The sequence below is a fragment of the Euleptes europaea genome, chromosome 2 (assembly GCF_029931775.1).
Source record: "Euleptes europaea isolate rEulEur1 chromosome 2, rEulEur1.hap1, whole genome shotgun sequence".
NCBI lineage: Eukaryota > Metazoa > Chordata > Lepidosauria > Squamata > Sphaerodactylidae > Euleptes > Euleptes europaea.
Window position 1 is genome coordinate 137,933,688 of NC_079313.1, and position 15,871 is coordinate 137,949,558.

Here is a 15,871-nt window from a genome sequence, read left to right on the forward strand (position 1 = left end):
TCAATTTGATTTTTACAAATGTTCAGTGCATACTTTCCGGAAACTCGTGTCAGTCTAAGAGGTCAGATGCAACAGAAGGGCCAAAAATCAGGATGGGAAACATGTCCAACGAACACGCTGAGTGTCAGAGATGGCGGCTACTGAGGACGGCGAAGCCTTCTCTTCCAGATGAGATGTCTCGTTGGCAACTGCTGCATCCCACAAACTCCACTGCCCTCCCTGCAGTCAAGGGGGACACAGCTGTTTCAGCATCTGGACGATGTTCTCGGGACTGTCTGAAGGGCAGAACTCCAAGCCTGGCAGCGCCCCTGACCCTAGCCGCTGGGCGTGTTGGAAGAGATCACGGGCGAACACCGGTTCCACCTGGGGAGCAACAGTCGGCACGTCACTGCAAGGTTGGCATATGCGGTAAGTGCAAACAGGGAGAGGGCCTGCGGCTCAGTGGTAGAGCATCTGCTTGGCATGCAGAAGGTCCCAGGTTCAATCCCCAGCATCACCAGAGAGAAGAAGAGTTGGTTTTTATATGCCGACTTTCTCTTCTCTTAAGGAAGAATCAAACAGGCTTACAATCACCTCCCCTTCCTCTCCCCGCAACAGACACCCTATGAGGTAGGTGGGGCTGAGAGAGCTCCAAGAGGTCACCCAACTGGCTTCATGTGGAGAACAAATCCAGTTCACCAAATTAGCCTCCACCACTCATGTGGAGGAGAGGGGAATCAAACCCGCTTTTCCAGATTAGAGTCCACCGCTTCAAACCACCATTCTTAACCACTACACCATGCTGGCTCTCAAGGATCAAGTAGCTGGTGATGTGAAAGATCTCAGCCTGAGAGGATAGAGACATGCTGCCAGTCTTAGGCAATACTGACCTTGATGGATGAAGGGTCTGATTCAGCAGACGGCAGCTACAGGTGTTCATGTTTTCTAGACAAATGACTGGGCCTGACGCTGCGTGATTATCTCACGAAGAGCTCCAGCTTTTTTCCTCTCTGGAGCCATCCATTTCCCCCAGGTTCGAAGCCACAAGCTCTCTTCTACTCAAATCAGACCATCGGTCCACCACGGTCAATACTGTCTCTGCCAGGGGTGTCAAGCACATGGCCTGGGGCCGGATCCAGCCCCTTGAGAGCTCTTATCCAGCCCGTGCGCCAGCCAGCCACCCCCAGTCCAGGCTGGCGAGGCAGGGCCCGGCCTGACCCAAGTGACATTAATGTCATATCCGGCCATCATAGCAAATGAGTTTGACACCCCTGGTCTACGCAGAGTGGAAGCTCTCCAGGGTATCAGGCAGTGGTCCTTCCCAATACCTGCCACCGTATCTCTCTAACTGGAGATACTGGAAATTGAACTAGGGACTTTCGGCATGCCAACCAGAGGCCCACCATGCCATGGTCCCTTTCCTGCTAAAGGTGAAAGCGTGGCCTGAAGCTGCTTCCAAACGAGTTCTTTCAATCATTCATTAACTCAGTTTTTACAAATTCAATTATTTCATTCATACCCCACATTTTGCCCCCAATACAGCCCCAAAGCAGCTTACACACATCATTCTCCTCTCCTCCATTCTATCCTCACAACAACCTTATGGGGTAGGTTAGGCCGAGAGGGTTTGACTAGCCCAAGGTCACCCAGCAAGCTTCCGTGGCAAAGTGGGGGTTTGAACCTGGGTCTCCCAGATTGCAGTCCAACGCTACAACACACTGGCTCTTGAAGAAGTGTTGGTTTTTATATGCCGACTTTCTCTACCACTTAAGGAAGAATCAAACGGGCTTACAATCACCTTGCCTTCCCCTCCCCACAACAGACACCCTGTGAGGTGGGTGGGGCTGAGAGTTCAGAGAGAGCTGTGACTAGCCCAAGGTCACCCAGCTGGCTTCTTGTGTAGGAGTGGGGAAACCAACCCGGTTCACCAGATTAGCCTCCGCCGCTCATGTGGAGGAGTGGGGAATTCAAACCCGGTTCTCCAGATCAGAGTCCGTCGCTCCAACCCACTGCTCTTAACCACTACACCACACTGAAGGATCTAACCAATGCCACTGCCGTCTGACTGCATTTCTGTAGTTCCCCTGCTGTCGTCCTGTCTTTTAAAAGATCTGGTTCATTTAAACTTTAAAAAAATACAGCTGTACTACTAGCCTGTTCAGTCTGAACTAGCAAGCCAAGGTCTCCAGGCTACAGCTTTCCCCCCCTTGCTTCTTTTGCAGCTGCTTCCCTCCTCTTCATAACTAGTTACTTCTTCACTTAAGGTGTTTTTGGCATTTGTGAACTTATCCTTAATTATTGGTTATTGCTCTGGAAGGGGAAGCTCTGATCACTGCTTTCGCTTTGCAGCCAAAACCAATGCCCATTATTTTTTTTCCTGCTATTTTGTGATTATGAAATCATAACCCTAGGACAGAAAAAAAGGAATGAACAACTGCCTCAACTGCAAAGAGAAAAGTCATGATTAAATGCCCCCATCAAGATTAAATTGAAGACATCACGGCTACCCTGAGGAAACAGCAATTTACTAATTAAGTAGAAGAAGAGTTGGGTTTTTATATGCCGACTTTATCACCTACCCTTCCCCACAACAGACACCCTGTGAGGTAGGTGGGGCTGAGAGAGCTCTAAGAGAGCTGTGACTAGCCCAAGGTCACCCAGCTGGCTTCATGTGGAGGAGTGGGGGAACAAATCCAGTTCTCCAGATTAGCCTCCACCACTCATGTGGAGGAGTGGGGAATCAAACCAGGTTCTCCAAATCAGACCCCACCGCTCCGAACCACTGCTCTTAACCACTACTACAGATGTAGCAATGGTTTCCATGCTAATCTGTAGCGCATTTCCCCCCTCCCCCACGGGAAGTAAAACAGACTTTTGCTCTAATCCTCCCGACTTTGTATGGGGCTTGATAAGCTTCAGGAATGCGGCACGGGGCAACTCTTTCGACCTGCATGCCTCCTGCATTGCAAATCAGGCCCGTTGCACCAATCCATCGCCAGGATACTTACCTGGGCCATGATGAACTTGTGGAGTTTCTGACCAGGGGCAGCGGGATACTCCTCTCCAAAACAGAGGTGGATCCGGTACTGGGGGGGCGACTCTCCGCGGCTCAGGTAGCCTTGTAATTCTAAGTGGCAGAAGAGATTCCAGCAATGAGCCACTGATCTCTGAACACGGCAAGGAGGGTGAGCAGAGGGGTCAAGGGGTTTCACACCCCCTTGCTTGGAAGGAAAGGCAAGCAGCAGGCCAAGCAGGGTTTCATCCAAGTGGACCCGGCATATTCATCAAAGGGGGGAGGGAAAGACCACGGGGAGGAATGACAACAGCTTTCTTAAGGGGTAATCATCATCTGCTGCCCTAACCTGGATGGCCTAACCTAGCTCGATTTCACAAGATCTCGGAAGCTAAGCAAGGTTGGCCCTGGTTAGGACTTGGATGGGAGGCCACCGAGGAAGTCCAGGGTCGCCACACAGAGGCAGGCAATGGCAAACCGCCTCTGAACGTGTCTTGCCGTGAAAACCTTAAAGGATTGCCCTAAATCTGCTGCTTTCCACCATCACCAACCACCACCATCATTCAGTACTTTGCGCTGTCTCCTTCCAATTATCCTGTGAGTGTAATGCTACGGGGTTGTATCAAGCCAAGAGACAAGTCACATTGAGCCAGCGTGGTGTAGTGGTTAAGAGCAGTGGTTTGGAGCAGTGGACTCTGTTCTGGAGGACCGGGTTTAATTTCCCACTCCTCCACATGAGCAGCGGAGGCTAATCTGGTGAACTGGACTGGTTTCCCCGCTCCTCCACACGAAGCCAGCTGGGTGACCTCAGGCTGTGTGCGTGTGTGTAAAGTGCCGTCAAGTCGCAGCCGACTTATGGCGACCCCTTTTTTTGGGTTTTCTTGGCAAGAGACTAACAGAGGTGGTTGCCAGTGCCTTCCTCTGCACAGCAACCCTGGTCTTCCTTGGTGGTCTCCCATCCAAATACTAACCAGTATGACCCTGCTTAGCTTCTGAGATCTGACGAGATCAGGCTAGCCTGGGCCATCCAGGTCAGGGCGACCTCAGGCTAGTCACAGTTTTCTCTGAACTCTCTCAGCCCCACCTGTGGTGAATGTAAGCCGGTTTGATCCTCCCTTAAGTGGTAGAGAAAGTCAGCATATAAAAACTAACTCCTCTTCTTCTTCTGTTTGGCTAAAGCAGGTTCTTCAGTTAGCACTGTTTCTTTCAAGGCTCTGGGTGGGGATGGCCCCTACTCAGAAGTAACGCTCACCTGCCCCATTAGAGGCTGGAAGAAAAAGTTTGGAAATTAGGCAATTGGAGCACCTTCCCTATGAGGAAAGGCCGAAGAGTCTAGGACTTTACAATTTGGAAAAGACATGATTACAGAGCAACATGATAGAGGTTTATAAAATTATGCATGGGGCGGAGGGAGTTGACAGAGAGAACTTTTTCTCCTTCCCCCAAAATACTAGAACTTGAGGGCCTCCAGCAAAGAAGAGTTGGTTTTTATATGCCAACTTTCTATACCTTTTATTAAGGAGAATCCAACCGGCTTACAATCTCCTTCCTCTCCCCTTAACAGACACCTTGTGAGGGAGGTGGGGCCGAGAGAGTTGGGAGAGAGCTGTGACTGGCCCAAGGTCACCCAGCACGCTTCATGTGGAGGAATGGGGAAACCAACCTGGTTTATCAGATTAGAGTCCACCGCTCGTAACCACTACATCACGCTGGCTCTCAAGATGAGTGGCGGTAGATTCAGGATGGAAAAAGGAAATGCTTCTTTACACAGAGAGTGATTAAAATGCAAAGTTCACTGCCAGAGGAAGCAGGGACAGCCACAGGCATAGACGGCTTTAAAAAGGGATTAGACAGGTTCATGGAACCATGGTGGCTAAAGGGAACCTCCATGTTCAGAGGCAGTCAACTTCTGAATCCCCGTGCCAGGAGGGAACATCAGGGGAAGGCCTCGGCCTCTTTGCCCCACTGTTGGACCTCCAGAGGAACTGGTTGGCCACCGTGTGAGATGGGAGGCTGGCCTAGATGGACCACTGGTCTGATCCAGAAGGTCTCTTCTGGTGTTCTTATGAAACGTTGTTAGTGAAAGGAAGAAAAATGAGATTTCTGCAGGTAAGATGGGAAGCATCTCAGACTGGCAGGGACTCTCCAGGGTCTCAGGTGGAGGCCTTTCACATCACCTACTGCCTGGTCCCTTTTTAACTGGAGATGCCAGGGACTGAACCTGGGACTTTCTGCAAGCCAAGCGGATGCTCTACCACTGAGCCACAGCCCCTCCTGGGGTCTACCGATGTGACTTAAGAAGTGATAACAAAGAACAGAATTATCTGGGAGCGTGCAGAATGAGTTTCTGTAAATGCTCATGTTTGTAAAGCACGAAATATACAGCCATGCTTATGTAAAGCAAATTGTTTAGTACTTGCCAATTCCCTCAACAACCCTGTTCTTAAAGCACTGTACATCCAGGAACTTGCCGGAAACCCTCTTGTGAAGCCGACACATTTACAGATGCTATCAAACTATAAGCCTCTAGTTCTTTTTCCTTCCAAGGAAACTGACTTATCAAAAGTGCTGATCCAGAGATTAGATAGTGTGATACAGGATACTTTGGGTAAGCAGGACTGTGTTATCATCAATACGTTAAAAAAAGATTGGCCCCATACGGCATCTCTTGAGGAAAGCAGTCAGATTATCCGGCAGGGACATGTTATTCAAATTAAGAAGAAGAAAAGTTCTTTTTTATACCCCAATTTTCTCTACCTTTAAGGAGTCTTAAATTGGCTTACAGTCTCCTTTTCTTCCTCTCCCCGCAACAGACACCTTGTGAGGTAGGTGGGGCTGAGAGAGTTCGAAGAGAACTGTGACTGGCCCAAGGTCACCCAGCAGGCCTCATGTGGAGGAGTGGGGAAACCAACCCGGTTCACCAGATTAGAGTCCGCCACTCATGTGGAGGAGCAGGGAATCGAACCTGGTTCTCCAGATTAGAGTCCGCTGCTCTTAACCACTACACCACGCTGGCTCTCTCTCCTTAAGGAAGGTTATACCCATTTCCTTGCTTCTGCGAGGCTTCACACACACCCGAAGCTGCCTTCTACTGAATCAGACCCGTGGGGCCAACAAGGTCAGTATTGTCTACTCAGACTGGCAGCAGCTCTCCAGGGTCTCAGGCGGAGGTCTTTCACGTCACCTCCTGCCAGATCCTTTCTAACTGGAGATGCTGGGGATTGAACCTGGGACTTTCTGCATGCGAAGCAGAGGCTCTTCCACTGAGCCATGGCCCCTCCTTCAGGAATTACACACAGCACAGAAAAATCAACCCTAACCCCAGAAAATCCTTTTGGAGGCCTCCTCCCCGCCCTCAAATTCAGCGCCACACCTTCTGAGGTTTGCCAGCCATCGCCCTCCCATTTTCAAAGCCGGTCCTGGAAGTCTTAAGGGCTCCGGTGAGCTTTCTGAGCCTCGGCAGGCCTTGCGCCAAACCACAGAGGCTCAAACTTGCCGCTTCTATTCCAGAAAGCCGCCTCTGAAACCCAGCAGGGAGGCAGCTTAGGACAGAACTGCACATGGTGAGGGAATCGCAGGATTTCTGACCCAACGCAAGAGGCGAGAGATTCAGGCAGGAGAGGATCGGTGGATGGGGGCAATGGCGGACCTACTATGAAACTAATGAACCTTAAGTGTCAGGGCCCCTAATCCCATAATAAGAACAAAAGCCATGCTGGATCAGACCAAGGCCCATCGTCCAGCAGCCGGTTCGCAGAGTGGCCAACCAGGTGCCTCTAGGAAGCCCAAAAACAAGACTTTGACTGCAGCAGCACCATCCTGCCTGTGTTCCACAGCACCTAATATATTCAGCATGTTCCCTTGATCCTAGAAAGAACAGGTATGCATCATAACTAGTAGCCATGGATAGCCCTCTCCTCCATGAACACGTCCACTCCCCTCTTAAAGCCTTCCAAGTTGGCAGCCATCACCACATCCTGGGGCAGGGAGTTCCACAATTTAACTATGCGTTATCCCGGAGGGGCCCTGAAGCAACTCAACTTTTTTTTAATGAGTGAATTTTTCAACAAAATCGATGGGAGTTTTTTTAAGGGTCTGTTATTAAAATAAGGCTATTTTAGTGACAGAATCATAAGCCAAAGGGTTGAAGTACTTAATACTGACCTTAGAATACGTCTAATACATATTTCATATGGCCCCCAAATGTCCCTGTAATTGGTCAAATTTCAAAATTTTCTTGGGGGCTTGCAGGGCCAAAACCCCCAGCTGTATGGGCCCCCTGAGCTCCCCAGAATCTGTTCATAGCCTACGTTTTGGCAGCTCGATCCTTGAATCGTTTGTTGGTGCATGGCTTAACATTTTTTTAGCTCAGCCCTTAAGCTAGAGCCAATCGGAACCATAAAAAGACATTTGAATTCTCAATTCAGGCTGCACTCGTCTCACTTGTGCATTTTAACACCAAAAATCAGATCTTCACCTCTTTATCCTAACTAGCCACCTCTGATGACCTTCTGCCACTCTATTAGAGAATGAACCAATATATCTGCCATAGAGAAACCCCACTGAAGAAGATAACAGCGGTTACCCAGACCTCGTTGCTGGTGGGAAGGGGCTCACTGCATGGCCCCTTTTCAAGGACTCCACCCCACCATCCTATTCTCCGCCATTTGGCCCTCGAGGTCCTTGCAAGGGCAGCAAGTCCCTTTGGACCTTGTTGGATGTTGCCCTATTGTTGCTGGTTGCGAAGGGGCCCCCATAACAGTTCAAGCTTCAGGGTCCCAAAGATGTCGGTCCCGCCACTGGATGAGGGAAGAAGCGTCACCCTTCCTCTTACTCACATTTCCCCCCACCCAGAAACAAACGCCATTTCAGGCATGGTACAAGGCCTCCAATGGGGCAGGGGGGTGTTGAAGACCCTGCCCCCCTTCAGACCCTCTCCAGTTCCTTCCAGATCAGGCCTGGAAATGATTCAGCCCAGCCGGCAACCAGGGTTGTAATCCCCAACTGGTTAAAGTAGACTTCGGTGGCATCCCTGACTGTGCAGAGATCCAAACGGACTCACGTTGGAGGAACTGCTGGGAGTCCAGGAGCTTGTACGTTTTCTCCCTCTCCAGTTTGTTGGGCAGGTCATCGTGGGCAGCCAGCTGACCCTTCCAGTACACCCGGCCTTGGCACTGGCGCTTCAAGAAGAGCCCTTCGGGGGCCATCCAGAGGAGCACCCCACGGTACAAGTGGGGGAGCAGCCGCTGTAAGATGCCAGCCGTCCTGGCCGCCTGGCCGTTCCCAGACTCCGGCAAGGGCAACTGGATCTGCTCTATGCTGCTCGGGCCATAAAGGCGCTCGTCTTCTGCTGGCACCGGGCGGTAGGTGATCCGGCAGCCTTCCGCCGAATTGGTGGTGACCTCTTTCACCAGAACGTCTGAATAGTATATGCGGATGTACAGACGGTAATCTGGGGAGCGAAAGGGGGGGGGGGACACAAGAGACATGAGTTTATTTATTTTGGAAAATGTACACCCTGCCTTCCTGTGAATCCATATGATAGAAGAACACAAGAAAGGCCCTGCTGGATCAGACCCAGGCCCATCAAGTCCAGCAGTCAGTTCACACAGTGGCCCAACCAGGTGCCTTTAGGAAGCCCACAAGCAAGACGACTGCTAATATAATAGGCCTGCTCCTCTGATCCAGGAGAGAATAGGTATGCATCATGACTAGTATCCATTTTGACTAGTAGCCATTTTGACTAGTAGCCATGGACAGCCCTCTCCTCCGTGAACATGTCCGCTCCCCTCTTGAAGCCTTCCAAGTTGGCAGCCATCACCACATCCACGGGCAGGGAGTTCCACCATTTAACTATGCGTTGTGTGAAGAAATACTTCCTTTTGTCAGTTTTGAACACTCAGGGTGGCTAATAACATTACAAAGTGGTAAAAATCACTTAAAAGAAATCCAACGGAGGCAAAAAAAAGAAGCAAAACAAGGCAGCGCAGATCATAACTAGCAGTAAAGTAACAGAGAATAAAAACAGATAATAGAAGAATAAAAACAGCAAATTCAGCAGCGATTCAGAATACACAACCCAGGCAGTGAGAGATGCTGCCCTTAAGAAAAGTGGGGATTGCATGATGGCAGATATCAGTGGCTACTAGTGGAGTTTACGCAGTGGGGGAGAAACCCTATTTTTCCAGATAAGATTTTTTTTTTAAAGACCCTTGCCAAATGACCCCAAGCCACGCGTACCTGAGTCAAGCAACTGAAGTAAAACATATGGCTGCTTTAACAGCCTACAGATGGGCCCAGGCACAGCCACCTATTATGGGTTGGGGTAGACGGGCAAAACTTGCATCAAACCATGTACAAGATCGCTCTTGTTCGTTGTGTGGCAACCAGCCTACAAGTCAGAAAAGCTGATGAAATGGATTTACTGTATGATCCCGACATCATTTTGCTGTTTCCTGAAGGGCGTTGTTAGGTTTTCCCCTGCTCTGGTAACTGCAAATGTGTGCCCGTAAAAAGATGAGCCACTGCTGGAAAGCACTTTCATGCTCAAACAGCACGTGTGCCACAATCCAACCAGAGCTCAGAAAATCCAAAAACACATCAAGATTCTGCACCAAGAAAAAGCTGGGCGGTGTAATCTGTGATCTGGACTCTGATCTGAAGAAATTATTCATAGTTGTTTTATGATTTCAGTCAAGGATTCACAAATGAAAGCTTTTGTGGCGGTTAAGAAACACCCCTGGGGATTTCCGCTCTGCAAACTGCAGAGATCTACAGCAAATAATTCCCAGTCCCTGCACAACGCTACCATTAACTTCTCGTATTCTAAAAAGAGTGCAAAATGTCCTAGGCCCTGTGCATGGTTTCAAATTCCACAATGGTTCCAACTTGCACATTTGCCCTCTAAAAAAAAAAAAGGTAAGTGAAAATAATCACCATGTCCAATGTTCCTTGGGAAAGACATCGCAATGGACTTGTTTCACGTGCCAACTAGGTTTTCATTTCAACGGAAAAACAGTTTTCTGTGGCCCTGATGATAGATTCCTAGGGGTTCCAGCACATTAATTTAAAGGTTGTTTTCATCATCCTCTTACTATTCCACATGTGGTGAGTCAAGGGATCAGAAGGGACTAGGGATTTGGTTTCTGGAAGAACGGGTAATGTAAATGGGGTTGTCAACAATTTCTCCCAAAGTCCCTCCTTTCCCCAGACCAGGGGTCCTCAACCTTTTTGAGCCTGCGGGCACCTTTGGGATTTTGACACAGTGTGGTGGGCGCAGCCACAAAACCGCTGCCGCAAGAGGGACAGCCAGCCACAAAATAGCTGCCAATTACTTTTGACCACTCAAGGAAGACTCCTGAACTGTGCCAGCATGGTGTAGTGGTTAAGAGCGGTGGACTCTGATCTGGAGAACCGGGTTCGATTCCCCACTCCTCCACATGAGCGGAGGATAATTTGGTGAACTGGATTTGTTTCCCCTCTGCTACACATGAAGCCAGCTGGGTGGCCTTAAGCTAGTCACAGTTTTCTCAGCCCCACCTGCCTCACAGGGAGCCTGTTGTGGGGAGGGGAAGGGATGGTGATTGTAAGCCGGTTTGATTCTTCCTTAAGTGGTAGAGGAAGCTGGCACATAAAAATCAACTCTTCTTCTGCTGCTGCTAGCAGTTGCTGCCAACATTTTTTTTTTAATCTGCAGAGCCAATCAAATCTCCAATAGCCAATCATAAGCCTGGCTGAGCAAAATCCCCACCTGGCCCCGCCCATTTTCTAAAAACACAGGGCAAACACCAGGAAAGATGTCACGGCGCTCATGGGTACCACCATGGGAACCCCTGCCCCGGACTGTGCATTGTAGAATGGATGGACAGCAATCCTTTTCAAAGTGTATCGGTTAAACAGAAGGCGTCTGGCGCTGCACGGGATCCAAATAGTGCCTGGAAGTAGCTCGTTGTCGGTTATGTTCTCGTTCCCTACCTGAACTGATGTTTTCCGTGAAGCTGTACTGGGACCCAGGACTCAGGAAGCGAAGACTCGGATGACAGCGAAATTGCGCTGGGCTCCAGTTGTAAAAATACCCTTTTATTCGATAGCCTGGGAGAAACAAGGATCAGCCGCAGTGTTGAACTTTTATTTAGAAGAAGAGGAGTTGGTTTTTATATGCTGACTTTCTCTCCCACTCAAGGAAGAATCAAAGCGGCTTACAATCCCCTTCCCTTCCCCTCCCCACAACAGACACCCTGTGAGGTAGGTGAGGCTGAGAGAGCTGTGAGTAGCCCAAGGTTACCCAGCTGGCTTCATGTGTAGGAGAGGGGAAACAAATCCAGTTCACCAGATTAGCCTCCGCCACTCATGTGGAGGAGTGGGGAATCAAACCCGGCTCTCCAGATCAGACTCCACCGCTCCAAACCACCGCTCTTAGCCACTACGCCATGTTGGCTCTCAGTCTATTTAATGCAGCATGGTGATTCAAGCCCAGAAATGTCTTTCGGCTTGTGCACCTGCGGCCGGGGGTTCAAATCCCACCCTCAGGGACAGTGGGAATTTTTACTACAACCCTTAGCCAACCCTACACCAACCGCACCTGTCAGGAGTGACTTCCACGATAGGTCCCTGGGGGGGATTCTAGCTACAGCCCCTGAAGGATCAAAGGGGCTCTTGGTGTGTCTCGTGGAGGGCATCAGGAGGCGGTGTCCCCAAATCCCCTCCAGCAGCACCATCTAAATCTTTTCCCTACCTCACCACACAAGTTGTTCCCCAAATCCTGGCCCTCAAAAGCCAAGCCAGGAAGAAAGAAGTGTCCATTTTAGACCTCTCACCTCCGCCCCTGTTATGCGTTTGTCCCCAGGTTTTAGCCTGGAATTTGTTTAAAAAGAAACAAAATTCAACACCAGGGGTTAGAGGGGAGAACATGGCATCCCCGCTACGACCTGTGGGCAAATGAACAACGCACTGACAACAGGACCCAAGCACCCCCCACGATTTACATCACGGCCTAACTCTGTTGTCGGACATTAGGTGCCACACACTCCTTAGCAAAGAGGGAGGCACATCTCACAGAGGTGAGAGACAGCGTGGTGTGGTGGTTAGGGGTGGCGGACTCTAATCTGGAGAACCGGGTTCAATTCCCCACTCCTCCATATGAGCGGTGGACTCTAATCTGGAGAGCCGGGAGTGGCATTGAAGTCCCTCCCCTCCCCAAACCCCGCCCCTCAAATCTCCAGGTATTTCCCAACCTGGAGCTGACAACCCTATTTCTACCCTAAGGACGCAGAGTACAGGGATATCTGCTGGCAATCGTTTCGGGGGGCAGGGGGGCAATTCAACTCCCCCGGATGCCTGGGTCTGCACAAACCTTTCACAAGAGAGATGCTTTGCCCTTACCCTGCTGCTCTTCTTGGTTTGCCTTCTGCAAGTTCTGCCGCGCTGGGACGTCTGTGCTGTCTTGGCCTGAATCTGAGGTATTTCTGGCCTGCAGAGGAGGGACGGAGAAGGGGGCGAGATGCAAACTAACTTAGTTAAATTGTGGAACTCCCTGCCCCAGGATGTGGGGATGGCTGCCAACTTGGAAGGCTTTAAGCGGGCAGTGGACATGTTCATGGAGGACAGGGCTATCCATGGCTACTAGTCAAAATGGAAACTACTAGTCAAAATGGACTTTTCTGATATTCTTATGTACTACAAACTTCCATGACCACCCATCTGAAACTATCTTCTGTGAAACTATCTTCTGTTTTCTTATTCTACCAGTCCTATTACACTGTCTATTGGATGTCTTGTTCTGTCTGACTGAATTGGTTTCTATATTTTGAAAGCCTTGGCAATAAAGAAAAGCCAATCAATAAAAAAGCCAATCAAGAGTCACTGGAAAAGACCGTCATGATAGGAAAAGTTGAGGGCAGCAGGAAAAGAGGAAGACCCAACAAGAGATGGACTGACTCAATAAAGGAAGCCACAGCCTTCAATTTGCAAGATCTGAGCAAGGCTGTCAAAGATAGGACATTTTGGAGGACTTTCATTCATAGGGTCGCCATGAGTCGGAAGCGACTTGACGGCACTTAACACACACACACAATCAATAAAAGACCCCTTTACCTTGCTTGGCTCATAATTCACTCTGCTCTCTTGGTGCCCAGAGGTCGAGGGTCGGTCCTGCTCCAGGAGGGCCTCCTTCCCATTTTCCTTGTCTGAAGAGGAAGAGAGCAAAACATTCTTTACTATCGGGCACCGTAGCAAGCCCCTGGGACAACAACGGGGGGAGGGAGCCGGGCAAGACCCCTGGGGCTTCTCACCCTGTGACGGCTGGGTGGCAGGGCCCATTCCAGGTTTCAAGGGTGCCTGGGCAGAGAGATCAGTTCCCCTGGAGGAAACGGCTGCTTTGGAAGTGGGGCTCTATGGGATCAGACCCCGCCAGGCTCCCCCCTCCCCCCTCCCCGCAAATCCCCAGCACAGAGTTCACAACTGTGAAGACTAGGGTTGTCATGTCTGGGCAATACCCAGAGATTGGGGGGGGGGCTGAGGAGGGGAGGGAGTTCAATGCCATAGAGTCCAGTACCCAAAGCGGCCAGGTGAACTGATCTCTATCGGCTGGAGATCAGTTGTAACAGCAGGAGGTCTCCAACCACCACTTGGAGGATGGCAACCCTACTGAAGACCTCTACCTGAGGCCCTGGAGAGCTGCTGCCAGCCTGAGCAGGCAATCCTGTCTTTGGTGGCCTGATGATTTGGTTCAGTACAGGGCAACTGAGCCCTGTACCCCCCCCCCGCACACACCTGCAGGATGGCGGAGGCCCCCCTGCGCTCCTTGCCCAGCCCCGAAACTGGACGGGACCCGCGGCTGCACTGACGAGGGGGCGCACGGCTGCTGCATGCCTGGCGCGCGCCCCCGCGACTGTCCCCCGGTCCCCCCGACGGCACCCCTCCTCATACCCCTCAACCCTCTTCCCGGACTCTCCCGTCTCCCCCGACGGTCCCTCCAACCCTCTCGCCCGACTGTCCCCATTCCCCTGGTCCCCCCCGACGGCATCCCTCCTACTACCCACCAACCCTCTTCCCGGACTCTCCCATCTCCCCCGACGGTCCCTCCAACCCTCTCGCCCGACTGTCCCTGTCCCCCTGGTTCCCCCGACGGCACCCCTCCTAATACCCCCACCCCTCTCGCCGGACTGTCCCCGTCCCCCTGGTCCCCCCGATGGCACCCCTCCTAATACCCCCCACCCCTCTCGCCGGACTGTCCCCGTCCCCCTGGTCCCCCCGATGGCACCCCTCCTAATACCCCCCACCCCTCTCGCCGGACTGTCCCCGTCCCCCTGGTCCCCCCGATGGCACCCCTCCTAATACCCCCACCCCTCTCGCCGGACTGTCCCCGTCCCCCTGGTTCCCCCGATGGCACCCCTCCTAATACCCCCCACCCCTCTTCCCGGACTCTCCCGTCTCCCCCGACGGTCGCCCTCCCCCTGGTCCCCCCGACGGCACCCCTCCTAATACCCCCCACCCCTCTTCCCGGACTCTCCCGTCTCCCCCGACGGTCCCTCCAACCCTCTCGCCCGACTGTCCCCGTCCCTCTGGTACCCCCGACGGCACCCCTCCTCATACCCCCCCACCCCTCTCGCCGGACTGTCCCGTCTCCCCCTGGCACCGACCCCGACGGCCCCCCCACCCCTCTCGCCCGACGGTCCCCCCTCGCGCTGGCGGCCTCCCCCCGACGGACGGTACCGGCGGCGCGGGCCTGCTGCGGGGCGAGGACGCGGTAGACCTTGTAGGGCTCGGCGACGTCGAGGCGGCTCCGCTCGGGGACCTCCTGGAAGTCGGCGCTCTTGTTGAGGGCGCAGCGGAGGCGCGTCTTCCACGCCGACGGGTCGGCCCGGTCCCGCCCGTCGCGGTGCTTGCCCTTGTGCACGGCCCACGCCTGCGGGGGGGAAAGGGCGCTTGAGCCGGGGGGGGTGGGGGGTGCCCCGTCCCTCCCTCCCTCCCTCCCTGCCTGCCTCCGACGGGGCGGCCGTACCTTGAAGAGGGCGGCGTCGTGGGGCTGCCGGTAGTCCTGCTTGGCGGCGTGCTTCCAGGGGATGCGGAAGAGCTGCCCGTCGCGGCTCTCCCAGCGCAGCCCCGGGTAGCGGCCGCCCTCCACCTGCGCCACCAGCCACTCCCGCAGCCGCAGCGGGGGCTTCGCCTCGGACCCCCGCCCCGGCCCTCCGGAGCCGCCCGCCCCGTCCGGCTCCGTGCCGGCCGCCGACCCCCGCCGGCCGGAGAGCAGGGGCCGTTCCGGGAGCGTCCCGCTCCCGGAACGGCCCCTGCTCTCCGGCCGGCGGGGGTCGGCTCCCCGGGGGGGGGAAAGGGCGGCCGTCGGGGGCGGCCCCGAGGGCATCCCACCCCCAGCCGGCGCCGGCGCCTCCCCGGGCTCCACCGCCCCCAAAGCCGCCAGGGATTCTCCAGCCGGGAGTTGGCCACCGCAGCCGGGGCCTGCCTGCCTCGACGGTGCGCAACGTGGGGAGAGGCGGACGGGACCCCCGCAGCCTCCTGCCGCGCCAGCGGGCGAAACCGAAAGGGCGGCCGGGCGGCCGGGCGGGCGGGGGTTTCGCTTTCGCTCCTGCCCTCCCTCCGCCCCCTTTCGCTTTCCCCGGCCAGCCTCGACGGGCCGGAGGGGAGGGGAGGAGAGGGGAGGGGGGGCTCCTCCCTAGCGCCCCCCCTGGCAGCCCCAGCTGGCGGCGGAGTCGGGGGACGGGGATGCCAAGCGGAGAGACCCGCGGAAATGAAAGTGCCAGAAGAAGAAGAAGAAGAAGAAGAAGAAGAAGAAGAAGAAGAAGAAGAAGAAGAAGAAGAAGAAGAAGAAGAAGAAGAAGAAGAAGAAGAAGAAGAAGAAGTAGTAGTAGTAGTAGTAGTAGT

The 15,871-nt window shown here is 53.2% G+C and overlaps 1 protein-coding gene across 1 annotated transcript; it reads right to left on the reverse strand.

Annotated features, from left to right (window-relative positions):
- Positions 1-225: 225 nt before the first annotated feature.
- LOC130473408 (interferon regulatory factor 4-like) lies at positions 226-15,353 on the reverse strand. The gene is made up of 8 exons (XM_056844927.1): positions 14,994-15,353; positions 14,705-14,897; positions 13,085-13,176; positions 12,374-12,461; positions 10,967-11,083; positions 8,055-8,444; positions 2,988-3,106; positions 226-363 (listed from the first exon to the last, which is right to left on the reverse strand). Exons 1-8 carry the CDS (start codon positions 15,351-15,353, stop codon positions 226-228), a joined length of 1,497 nt encoding a protein of 498 aa, XP_056700905.1.
- Positions 15,354-15,871: the final 518 nt, after the last annotated feature.

Coding starts and splice junctions, on each gene's coding strand:
- LOC130473408 (XM_056844927.1), bottom strand. CDS start 15,353: ATGCCCTCGGGGCCGCCCCCGACGGCCGCCCTTTCCCCCCCCCGGGGA. Junction 12,462..13,084: donor TGAATTATGAGCCAAGCAAG/GTAAAGGGGTCT, acceptor CCTCCTCTGCAG/GCCAGAAATACCTCAGATTC. Junction 3,107..8,054: donor CTCCCAGCAGTTCCTCCAAC/GTGAGTCCGTTT, acceptor TCTGCCACTTAG/AATTACAAGGCTACCTGAGC.